Source organism: Hippoglossus hippoglossus, chromosome 14 (genome assembly GCF_009819705.1).
Source record: "Hippoglossus hippoglossus isolate fHipHip1 chromosome 14, fHipHip1.pri, whole genome shotgun sequence".
Taxonomy (NCBI): Eukaryota; Metazoa; Chordata; class Actinopteri; order Pleuronectiformes; family Pleuronectidae; genus Hippoglossus; species Hippoglossus hippoglossus.
The window spans coordinates 22,286,130-22,298,905 of NC_047164.1; the positions used below are offsets into that span (position 1 = coordinate 22,286,130).

The 12,776-nt window shown below is 42.0% G+C and overlaps 1 protein-coding gene across 6 annotated transcripts in view; it reads left to right on the forward strand.

Moving 5' to 3' along the window:
• LOC117774428 (protein turtle homolog B-like) overlaps positions 1 to 12,776 on the forward strand; it is a 116,369-nt gene that overhangs the window by 75,853 nt on the left and 27,740 nt on the right. For 4 of the 6 annotated variants that reach the window (XM_034606848.1, XM_034606850.1, XM_034606851.1 and 1 more), the window contains exons 7-13: positions 222 to 367; positions 4,228 to 4,370; positions 4,603 to 4,743; positions 4,867 to 4,983; positions 5,790 to 5,940; positions 8,189 to 8,312; positions 11,225 to 11,400. In XM_034606848.1, coding sequence (XP_034462739.1) covers positions 222 to 367; positions 4,228 to 4,370; positions 4,603 to 4,743; positions 4,867 to 4,983; positions 5,790 to 5,940; positions 8,189 to 8,312; positions 11,225 to 11,400 — 998 coding nt within the window. The remainder of the gene's footprint in view (positions 1 to 221; positions 368 to 4,227; positions 4,371 to 4,602; positions 4,744 to 4,866; positions 4,984 to 5,789; positions 5,941 to 8,188; positions 8,313 to 11,224; positions 11,401 to 12,776) is intronic. The other 2 variants (XM_034606849.1, XM_034606852.1) reach the window with 1 other exon arrangement.

Below are 12,776 nucleotides of genomic sequence, written 5' to 3' on the forward strand. Positions count from 1 at the left end.
AAAGGAGTATTGCATCATGCTGCAGTGGCAGTATACATGTACATCTATCATAGATATTCTGCAGCAGATGACAAAAATGTGCTGAATTATTCTCTCAGAAAAAGTTTCACACTGTTTGCATCTTATTTTGAAATACAGCCACATGTTTTGCTCATTTCTGACCAGTGACTTGATGTGTACTGCTCCTCACACTGATGTGTCCCTTGTCTTTACTTTCACAGTGACTTAAAACGCAGAGTCAGTATTCTCATCGACGGCTCCCTCATCATCGCCCAAGTCAAGCCAGAGGATAATGGGAAATACACCTGTGCACCTAGCAACAGCCTGGGCCGACCACCGACTGCCTCTGCTTACTTAACAGTGCAATGTGAGTGTGCTGACTTTCTTCTTTATTGTTTTTTTATGGTTTGACATTATATCCACCACGAAGGTTGTGTTTTTGTCTGTTTGTCTGTTAGTTAGCAGGAGGACACAAATCTACTGGATGGATTAGGCTCCCATGAAACTTGGGGGAAGGATGTGGTATGGGCCAGGGAAGAACCCATCAAATTTAGGTGCAGATCCGGATCAGGGGGCAGGGAGTGAGATAGAGTGCTTCAACAATTTAATTGATTTGGCAGAGAATACTTCATGTATCCTAATGAAAAAGACCAGAAAAAGACCCAGACATGATTAGAGGACTGATATTTATGATTTTGTGCAATTTGGTGCAGATCCAAATAAAAATCTGGATCAAGTGAATTTAAATGTGGTTTCATAAGGAGACTGCCTTGGCAGAGGTATGCACTCTGCTGAGAGCCAATCTAGCTGCATGTGTTCTCTTCAGGGTCTATTATTTTGTCCAAGCTGAGGCCTTCTCTGTGTTATGAAAAAAAAAAGCAGTAGGAGAATCAGGATGGTCAAGAAATTACATTTCAGTTGTACTACATGTACCAGTTGAGAAATTCAAATAACCTTTACAGCCTTGTTTTTCGATTTTCTCATTCAGCTTTCCACTTTGTATGGTGTGGTTTTACATACACACATTCTCACTTTTTACAGTGGCCAATGCTCATTTGAGAAAAAAGTGTCTATCAGAATTTATAAACGTTTGAATTAAAATATGATGGTTCAAATCTCAACATATTGTCATTTTCTAGTCTTGATGACCACTCAAAGCTCTTTACTGTATAGTTTTTCCATTCATCTCACACACACACATCCATACAGCACATCTATGTGAAGCACCTTCTCATCACACATCAATCACACACAGCTGCCAAGAGCAATTTTGGGTTCAGTGTCTTGCCCAAGGACATTTCGGCAAGCAGAATGGAGACTAGGATCGAACCACCAACCTTCTGATTGGTGGATGACCGGCTTTCTATGAGCCACAGCAGCATTTGAATCAAAATGTGACGATAAGTATTTTGTTAGTCATGCATGTTCAGTGATGTAGAAAAACACAATGTAACGTTTGCAAGGGCTTTAAAACAAATGATAAAACATTATAATCAGTGACATTAAGATCAATATACACTGCCCTGTATCGATATCAGAATCATTCTGTGTAATCTGGCTGCCATTCCTGGTCCCACAAACATTAAGTTGTTAGTCTTCAAACTAAGCTTGGACAGGTCCAATAATATCTCTGTTGCAACATCAAAAGGCTTCTTTTCAGGAAAGTAGGACATCCTGGAGCACTCAAGGCTTTTTTGGGATGTATTAGTGCATGAGCTCTGTAAAAGATATCAGACATGTCTATCTTGACAAATTGCTTCAATTTTAATGGAACAGCCATTCAACAGCATGATGTGTGGGATGACCGATCTTTGTCTCTGTTGAGCAAAGACCTGACAATGGGAGTTTCTGTGCATTTGGTCTGAAGCATCATTGTTTCCTGTTAAATCTTCACCGCTCTGAAGTTGCATGTTTTTGGGGTGAAACTGTGTTCTATACATCCTCTGTTCTGTGGAATTATTCGGACTCACATCCAGTCTCATTCATATCCCAGACAAACCCCTAAAACCACCCAATCACGCCTTTGCTTTCTCAAATACACTTCTGTTTTCCACATGTTTGTTTTCTTCTTCCCTCTCTTCCCTCCCTATCTTCATTTCTAATCCATGTATATTCATGCAGCAGTCTCTCCCTCTGTCTTTATCACAGGTTACTCCCTTCTTCTTCTCTCCTCCCATTGAGCTATTGCTCTCTCCATCAGTCACTCCCAGCTGTAGAAACACTGGGCTCAGTGAATTTATCACAGGGAGGCAGAAGCGGGACCGGCTTTCAGATTCCAGCCTTGTCGACCGGTGACCGGCCTCAGTAGTCAAGGCAACAGACATTTTGCATTCCGTCGCGCTCCTGCCTCCTTCGATGGCTGTACGTTAGATTGCGTGGCGTGAGTGTGTGTGAGTGTGTGAGAGAGTGTGCTGAACAGAGGCAGGCAACACCAGTAGTGAGGGGGAGGGAGAAGTGAGAAGGGGGGGATTACATCATTGCTGTTAGAGAAGGGACTTTTCTCTGTCAGACTGCAGAGGGCTCTCTCTCTCTCTCTCTCTCTCTCTCTCTCTCTCTCTCTCTCTCTCTCTCTCTGTGTCTTTTTGCCCTATTCTTTCCTCTCAGCCTAATTTTCTCCTTTTGTCCCCTCTTCTTCTTTTCATCCCTTTCTCCCTGTCCTCGACATCAGCTCTTCTCTCCTTCTTTCGTGCCCTTTTTCTCCCTTTTGCCTCATCCTGCTTAAATCTCTCTCCCACACTTTCTGTCCTCCCTCTGTCTTTCTCCCTGAAGTGCTTGCCAGTGAATAAGTTCCCTGAAGCATTTTGCAGGGGGAACCAGCGTGTTGTGAGCGATAGCATTGTCTGAGGACTATTTTTAGAATCTTGGCTGATACTCTTGTCTGTGGTGCTCGTGGAGGCGCTCCTCTGGGCTCTTTGTGGCAGAGCGCTGGCTGGCCGGTGGTTAGGACTGCGGACAACAGCGGTTGTAGTTTAAACTTGTTCTGGCAACAGCGAGGTCAATCGATATCTCTCTCTGTCACTCTCTCGCTCTCTCTCAATCCCTCCATCTCACAATGTCACGCAATCATTCACTCACTCACTCTCTCATCTCTCCTTTGTAGTGCCAAACGAATGCCTTATGCCTTTGTCACTGCATTTCCAGCCACACCACCTCATTCTCCTCTCTTTTCCACCAGCTTCTCTAAGCCTTACGTCATCCAGTCACATCTCTCTCTCTCTCTCTCTCTCACCTGTCCTCTTTCCCACGCTCATGCTCAGCCTTGCTCGTCCTTTCTCTATCGCCCCGCTGATAGTGCTCTCCCCTCCTCCTCCTCCTCCTCTCACTCACCCACTCACACCCTTTTCTCCTCCTTATCACTCAGTGCCTGCTTTGAAGCTCTCCTCCTTGACCTCATTTAGGCACCACACAGTTCTCACCCCTCCTTACAATTCAGGGATTAAGGAGAAGTTTTAGCCTCTCCTCTTTTTTCCTCCTCTTAGCCCATTTCCTCCAGCTGGGGATGGATGGACTTTTTCTTGTGTGCCTGTGTTTTCCCAAAGGGTGTAGCTTGACCATATCAGATCTGAATTATTTAAGACTTGAGTTACACGGGGGAACAGGATATGTGAAGCAAATACAATCCAAACAAATCAGAGCTTATCTGACTACAGTGATTGATTGGAAATGGGGGCATAAAATAATCATTGATTAATTGTAATCGAGGTAAAAGTTTGAAATAATCATGATATTGATTTGAAGTCATATCGCTCAGCCCGTATATTAATACTATAAAGTTTTGATATTTTGTAACTGTTTCTCTCTAACTATACCACTTTCTTTTGAAATGTGATGTTACTGTTTCTTCCAGGCAGTGAACATGTTTTGTTTATCATAGAAGACAGTGAATCATGCACGAGACAGTTGTAAGGAGACTTGATCCTTGGTTTAAATCTTGTTTGGTTTACTATGTGTGTTGTCTGGTACACTCTGCTGCACATTTAATTTCAGCTGACAAATAAACCTGATGTGCTGGGATATGCTGTGTTTCTACAAACACACACAAATGCTGCTCTGAGACCGGCTGTGCTGCACATAAATTCATTTATCATGTTATGATGAGCCAACTTCCCATAAACTGTGCGATTTCCCAGTCTTTCCTAAGCAGCTATTATAATCACCAGGCACCAGACTTCCCAAGCTGCAAAGACATGATTAACCACTAGCTTTTCTTTCTGTGTTTTTGACTAGATCCTGCCCGCGTGGCAAACATGCCATCCGTCATCTACGTGGCCATTGGTTTGCCAGGCTTCATCCGCTGTCCTGTAGATGCCAACCCCCCTGTAACTCTAGTTAAGTGGAAGAAAGATAGCCTCCCTCTCCGGATAGATAAGGTGAGCTGGTAAAGTGCTGCACTTTGGTTCCGCTCACTTTACCCTGCCTCAGTCTGGAAACAACTGTGCCATTTCTGTTTTCCTCTCTTTAATTGAGGGAAAATGGAAGTTCCTCTGAGTTATTGACAGGATTAATTAGTTATTATTAGCCTGTATCAAATTTGTATACTTATATTGTTTTATGTTTTATACTTATGTACCCTACTTTTGTCCATAACATCCTCATCCACAGTACCCTGGTTGGAGCCAAATGGAGGATGGTAGCATCCGCGTGGCAGAGGTGACAGAGGACTCTCTCGGCACCTATACCTGCATGCCTTACAATGCCCTGGGATCCATGGGATGGTCCCCTCCTGCTCCCCTGGTGCTAAAGGTATGTGCATGGTCACTGTGCACTTATTGATCGAAATATACTTATTTATCCCAAATTAGCTCTTTTGCATCCAGGAGAAAGTGCTAACCCTAACCCCCCGTTTGGATGTTTCACACTGGACAGGACCCTCCCAAATTCTCAGTGGTTCCTGGAGGGGAGTACAGGCAGGAGGCTGGGAGAGAGCTGGGTATCCCCTGTGAGGCAGAGGGAGACCCCTTTCCCAACATCACATGGCGGAAGGTAAGACTCCCTCCTCACTCCTGCTCTGCTGTATATAATTTGGCCACCACATTTTTTTATAAATTTGTTTGTCAGTGGTTCATGTTGTTTAATATTATGTTCAGTGTTTTCCATTTAGAAGCCTTTATTTTTGATATCTGTGCCTGTACTGGGTGCTCAGACTTTAATTTCTCAAATTTCTAATTTGTCGATTTAATCACATTTTGATGATGTCTATAAAATAAGCCATCAATGGGAACATGTTCGCTTCTCTCAATTGTTTGCTTGATAATGAGGCATGTTTTATTTTGCTCTTTGATGAGGTTTTGTTTGTCGCCCTCTTATGAAATGAAATTTTATAAATCATTAGTCTGTATATTTCATACAATGAAGCAATAATATTGTAGTAGATTTGAGACTTAGTACTGTTAATATGGGCGGCTGTGGAGGTAAAACAAATGGGTTGGAAGTTAGATCTCTGGCTCCTGCAGTCCACATGCCGAAGTGTCCTTGGGCACTGAAAGCCCAAATTACCCCTGACAGCTGTGCCGGCAGTGTGAGTGGCGTGTGATAGAAAAAATGCTGTGTATAGAAGCGTGTGAATGACTTTAGGTCTAAGGTTGAGTGGTTGAAAGTGGAAAAGTGCTATACAAATACGCTCCATTTACCATTTAATTAAATTTTTAGTGGCTGGTGAACAGTGTGTTGACTGTGCCTTTCTTCACAATTTTTAAATTTTTCGTTGCATGTAACAACATTTTGTGCACCTCCTGCTGTCTCTCTTTCATTGACTGCCTCTTGTCTCTCTATGCCGTGGTGGACTGCAGGTAGGGAAGCCCAGCAAAAGCAAGCACAATGTTCTGCCCCGTGGCAGCTTACAGTTCAAGTCACTCACAAAGGAGGACCACGGGGAGTGGGAGTGTGTCGCCACCAACGTTGCCACGAGCATCACTGCCAGCACGCACGTCCAAGTCATAGGTACCCAACATGTGCATGAATGCACACATACTGAAGCTTACAGAAAAATACAATGTACAATATGTAAGACTCTCTTTATATAGAAAGTACAGTAATTGGCCAATGACTAAGCTCCATCCCCCTTGGTTACTGCTGCTCCGCCTGATTCTCATTTCTAACTGGCAATAGTCAATTTGCCTGCTGAAATTACAGCTATTACTGGCAGATTTCATTAGCTCTGGCTAACTAGCTAATTAAACTTATTAAACATCAGCTTCATGAATTTTTTGAAGACACTGTCTCTGGGTTATTTCATAGCATAATGTTTAAATATAAACACTGTCAAAGCATCTTAATGCACTTAATCAGCAACAGCAACATACAGTACGCGATGTTTGACAAAAGATGTTCGGGGTGGAGGGGTGGGGTTAATAATTAACAGTTAATTAACCTCATTTATTTAATAAGGAACATAAACATTCAAAACAAGCACCGAACAAATAGGAGCCACTAAGTTAGACTTGCAAAGATTAACGCAGACGTTTCTGGGAGCTGAGTCATTACTAAAAGTGTTGTGTGGTGCATGCATGTGTGAAGGATACACAGTGCACAGTGATTATATAACATATGGCAGAACCAGCAGAGGTGGTTCTCAGGGAGCTCGTAAATGTAGGTCGTGGGTGAAACACAAGATGCACTTTGTCATCAGGACACAGGATGATGAGGAAGGTGAGATGTTGGTGTGGAATCAGGGCCAGCAGGGAACCAAATCTACAGCTGAGATGTGATCAGCCCAGCACGTCTAAAGCTTAATGCAGTGCTGCATGCTATTTGCTTCTGACTTCCTGCTTATAGACATATAGCATCGCACTCCTCAAAAGGCCACAACGTGTCAGATTTACGTATCTGTCAGCAATAGCAAATAGCAAACAAAACAATTCTGTAATAATCATACAGATAATGATTAGATGGTGTATAGCAGTAACAGTAGTTGCATGCAACTGCTTGGTGTTGGATACTTTTGGACCAGAAGTGTTGTGTCTCAAAGAAAGCCCCTTTCTAGCAGATATAGGACAGTGAAAGCAGTGTGGGGAGACAACTCTATACACTCATTGTATTGCTCTGGCACCCTCAAACAAGCTATCCTGGAAGAAAATCATAAAGCATGAATTAGTAATGAAATGTTGAATGTCTAAAACATTGGAATGCATCTGGCCTTGTTTGCCTTGTTGTCAGTCTTTGTCCTTGCTGACCGCTGTACTTCCTCTCTGGATGTGAGCCACTTAAATCAGAGCAATGCTGTGGCTGTATTGAACTGGCTCCTAATTGTTTCCTGTTGCCTTGGCTCAGGCACAGTATCTGAATAATGGAAGTGGCGAGAGGGTTATCTTTTGCTTTATATCAAAACTTGATTTTTTCTTACATTATTTCCATTTGGCAGATAAAACCTTAAAAATGTAGAGTTATTGTACAACTTTTTAAAGATGTCTACCCACTACACTACTCTTGTTGAGGGTTAAGGGCAGAGGATGTCGCACCTTGTTATGGGCGATACAAATACAATTTGATTGATTGATTGATTGATTGATACTAATTCCACAATGTCTGTTTGTGTATTTGGAAAACATATCTCTTGAAAATATATATATCAAATTGACTTCACAATTTGCATGTGTATTGTAATTTGCCTGAGAAAGTGCAGTTCCAAGTTTGGTGCGATTTGGAAATGCAATACATTCAATATTAATAACATGTGAATAATCAGGCGATCAGCACTCTGCAGCAGTAAATGGGAGCATAGCAGTGTGCCTTCAGTCTGTAGAGCTACTAGAACATGTCTTCTCCTACGTCCTCAGACTACAACAGTGATCAGCTACTGGATAAAAAGCCCTGCACACAACATCCAGCACACAAACAATAAAAAAGTGACAGTATATTGTAGAGCTGTTTGAGGAGGACTCACTAATGACAAGGAAAATTCTGATGTATAGCTGCGGAGCATAGCAACAGGTCAAGTAAACAGCCTATTCCAAACAGCTGGGTTTGCAATGAGCACTGCACCAGTTATGCAAATATACCGTAAATCCCCTATTTTCGTCTTTACAGTTAAAAGTTTACTGGATGCTGAAAACTTTACTACATTACATTATACATGACTGTGTCCAGCTCACAATACATTTCTTTGATAAGTAAAATGAATGTAGTGTATCACAGCAGGACCCCTCAGTGACTAATGTGCCCTTTTAACAACACCTTTTCCTCTCTGCAGGCACAAGCCCCCATGCCCCCACCAGAATCCACGTGGTGGCATCCTCCACCTGGGCCAACGTGTCCTGGGAGGCGGGCTATGATGGAGGTTTCCCACAGACATTCTCAGTCTGGTATGGCCATGTGTGAGTCATCCCAGCATGCTTTGCTTCCTGCTTATTTTCCCTCTTCCAATACTTCCTCTGTTGTTTCGTAAAAAATGTCTTTTCCAGGGTTGTGTTCAGAACAGTTGTGAAAACGTAGAGATGGAAATACATGGCGATCCAGTGTGAGTGAGTTTTCATCTCTTACCTTGAAATTTCTGGAGGAACGTGTAAAAACAGCTGCAACTAAACTGAACATGACCCAAAGTTCCCTGTCCTACTGCTGTTGCTGCTGCTGCTGCTGCTGCTGCTGCTGCTGCTGCTGCTGCTTTGCTGCTGCTTGACTGGGTCTGGAATGTTTTGATGACTTAAGATTTTAACCATGGCAGGCGCAGGATCATTTGAATTGAACTGAACTGAAGGGATGCTTTACCCACACGCTAAACGGTGTGTGTAGAGCAAATAAAACATTAATCTCAAGCATAATTTAAAATGAAGTTTATAGGATGCTGTCATGCAATGCAACTAAGTGCTTATTAAAGTATCATGGCCTTGTACATTGCCGACTTTTTAATGGAGGTAGGTTCTCTAAATATTACATGCACATACGTCCTATTTGGTTTGTCTCAGCTGCAGATGCAACAACTGATCTTATAATCAGGCAAATTCTGAAATATACTCAATCAAAGAGAGAAAGACCGAAAGGATGGACCTAACATTAACATTCTGTGCTGCTCGTAAGTTTAAATTGTGTAGTAGATGAAACACACTGTAGGTTAGACACACAATCATATAACAACAATTTTTTTATAAGCTGTGAGTAGAATCATCACAAACGTATGAGACTAACCTGCAGGGCTCTTTCTTACATTTCAAGTCGTGTGTCTCTTTGATTTCAAATGAAGTTGACTTAACACAAACAGAGCTGATTGTATCATCCTACCTGCAACTGAGGAAATATTGGAAATGTGATCTTATCTCTATAAAACTGACAGTGCTGAAGGTGTGAGGTAAAGACTTCTGTCTAGTGGTGCACCGATGTATCGGCCGTATATCGGTATCGGTATCGGTAATAAACTTGACTTTCACCGATAACATTGGCCGATGTTCATTGGTATATTTTCTGCAGCCTGCCAATCTGGCATCCAGATTATGGTACACTGACGCCGGGTTTACACCGGGCGCTGAAGCGCCGCGCCGCGCCAAGGAAAGCCAGGCGCCTCCCATCCACCCCCCTGTTAAACCTTTGTGCGGTTCACATGGGCTGCGATGCGCCGCGCCGCGCCAGCGCCCTTCACCGATGGTTTCGGCGTGCGAGCGAGCGTATCGCGCCAGGAAACAGACTGAAAAATGATTTTAAACGATATAAATGACATATTTTATATGATATAAATGATCAAATATGCATCCCATACTTTGTATTCCCCTTCTGTTGTCCTGGAGTTTTAATTTTCCCAATTTTCCCAATCACATAATTAAATGTCCCCCTCTGCCCATCCACTACAGCCACACAAGCAGTCATATAGATAAAAAGAGAGAGGGGGGGCTAAATGCTTGCTTGGAGAATACGCCATTTACCCCCGACACCCGACATTGAACGGGTTACATACAACAACAAGCGGAGAATCGCGGGCTGACCGGCGCGGAGAAATGCGGGTCCGGTGTGCACATGCGCAACAGGTACTACATACAAACAGCAGAGACAATGTCGGCAGTGTCGGCTGTGTGGGATTTCTTCACTGTCTCAGAGAAAGATCGCCGTTTAGCAATTTGCAAGACATGTTCAGCCGACATTTCAAGAGGGGGTAATACCACCAAGGATTTCAACATGGCATCTAAAGTTACACTTGTCACTTTTTCTGTTTTTCATATTATTCAAGTAATAAACAAATATCGGTATCGGCTATCGGCTAGATTGTTGTTTTAAATATCGGTATCGGTATCGGCCAAGAATTTCCATATCGGTGCATCCCTACTTCTGTCATAATACATTTTATAGTTACACCTTATGATGGGTATCAGTATTGTGTTGCTGGGGGTGAAGAGCCAGTTTCCAAATGTTGTGTGAACCATTCTACCACAGAACAACAGAAAAGGATTGACCATGTTGCATATTATCATTTAAAACAGTACAAAGTGTATGTATGGCAATAATTTTTATTGGACATTTTAAGTTAAATTGTGACAAATGATGATTTTTCTTTATACTGAGCTATTCATCTGTCAAACTTAAACTAAATTGCATTAGTGTAACAAATTTAAGTTGAGGCATTATGAAGGGAAAAAACATAATACATTTAAACAGTGGATTAGACTGAAGCAACAGATACCAATTGTTGTGCTGAAACTTAAAAACTGTAGGTGAATCACCTCTTTGATTATTTGGCATGGTGCTGATATTTATATATTTCTAATAAATGACCTTAAAATGAAGTTATCTCGGTAGGTGATGTGCTACATGACAAGGACCCTTCAACATAAATATTTTTTAAGCAATAAAAAAACCTATCATTACTGTATGACTCTGTGCTTTTACTGTAGATTTGTAGCAGCCGTTGCATGTGTTACAGTTGTCTGCTGTTTCTGGTGGTCGGTTGCGGGTGACGCTGAATGTATGGCAACAGCGAACTGCAAAGCTGAGCAAAGCATGGGCTTACTTCCATCAAGTGAATGAAGTGAACTGTGAAAATTCATGGAAGAAATTATTTATTTCCTCATTATGTAATGCCACATCAGTGATGTTACTAGAACTGCTGCAAAAATTGTGTAACATTATGTTACATTGTAGTGTGTTAAAGTGTGTGATGATAATGATTGAACTAGAACATCAACATGAACGCAGCTTTTACCTGAATCTAAAAAAGAACAACAACCAACGAACTGCTGCTATCCTAATTTATTTATCTATTTCATTCCTGTCTGTCCCCTCACCTCTTGTCCTGACTCCTGTGCAGGATGAAGAGGGAGCATTTAGGTCCACATGACTGGCTTTCCATACCCGTGCCTGGAGGCCACGACTGGATGATGGTGCCTGGTTTGGAGCCAGAGACAACATACCAGTTCAGCGTCCTGGCCCAAAACAAGCTTGGTACAGGACCCTTCAGCGAGGTTGTCACTGTGAACACACTAGGTGAGTATACTCACCGCTGCTGCACCTGGACCAATCCATCCAATAATACAGTAGCTTTGGCAGCCATGCAGCTAGGATGGACCAAAGAGTAGCTGTGTCTCAGTTCAGGGCTGAATCCCTCAGAGGCTGCATTTGAAGGCTCCTTCACCCAGAAATGAATGTTCCAATGGGTGGATCCTTCCAGGCTCAACATATCTCAGGAGTCATTGTGCTTTGGTGACAAACAGTTTTCCAAAGAGGTAATGGCACCGCTAAACGACAACATGTCTAATGGTTGAGTATCAAGGTTCAATTCAACTAATCAACTAACAGTGCTACTACCTAACTTCAATAAAAGTGGATAAGCTGGTGACACCAATCAGGGAAAGCCTCTGTAGACCAGACTGTCTCATTTCGGTTTGGCCTTTGCGCTGTAGTCTGCGGGTAGACTGGGACCTCTGAAGGATGCAGCCCCTGAATTGAGACACAGTCAGGGTGTTCCTCGGAACCAAAGATAAACATACGTTTAAAGTGCTAAACTCAACATTTATTGTAACACCATGTTCCGAATTTGAAAGATAGTAAACTGTGTTTATCTCTCATAGTTCTAATTTGCATTATAATATTTTTCATATCAGTAATTTGAATAATAGACCACTTCATGAAAAAAATTCCACTTCGTTTGATGAACATAATGTTCCAGATAAGATTAGCGCTGCAGTGGTAGAGAAGTCATTTTAGAAACTACTGTGCTGTGAATGAAGTCTGGTGTTAGATGTGCTCAGTCCATGTAGAACCAGACTTAAGAATTCAGAGGACCATGCAAATGTTCATTATACCTTCATGTCTACAAATGTTTATTCCCGAAAATGTCACAGCACAAACAAACAAAAATACAAAACAGACATTTGTCAGTTTCAAAAAACGACTCAAACATCTTTTTAGACCTGACTAAATGCAATCAGTCAAAAATCCCTCCCACCTCTATTCACTACCTGAGTTCAGCTTTGTCCCCTTAAATGTGTCCTAGTAACTGAAATATGTAGAGCGTCCTTGGGTCTTTTGAAAGGCAGAGAGGAGGCAGTGAATGATTCTGCTTCAGTGATTGTTCTCTGACATACACCCTGTTAATCCTCCTATTAGACTATTAGACAGACCCAGTGAGTAATGAGTGAATTAATAAGGGAACATGTTCTGCCCCTAATAAGGTGCTTCATCTAAAAAATAAATCATATATTGTCAGGCTAAAGTGGTTTTAGGAAATCTCGGATGTTATATTTCAGATTTCTGGATGTTCCCTATATTTAAAGCTACAGACATGTATTGGTTTTTCTACTTCAAGCAAGATGTGACTGTGCCAAGCATTATCACAAACCTCAACTGTACAGTCATAAAAT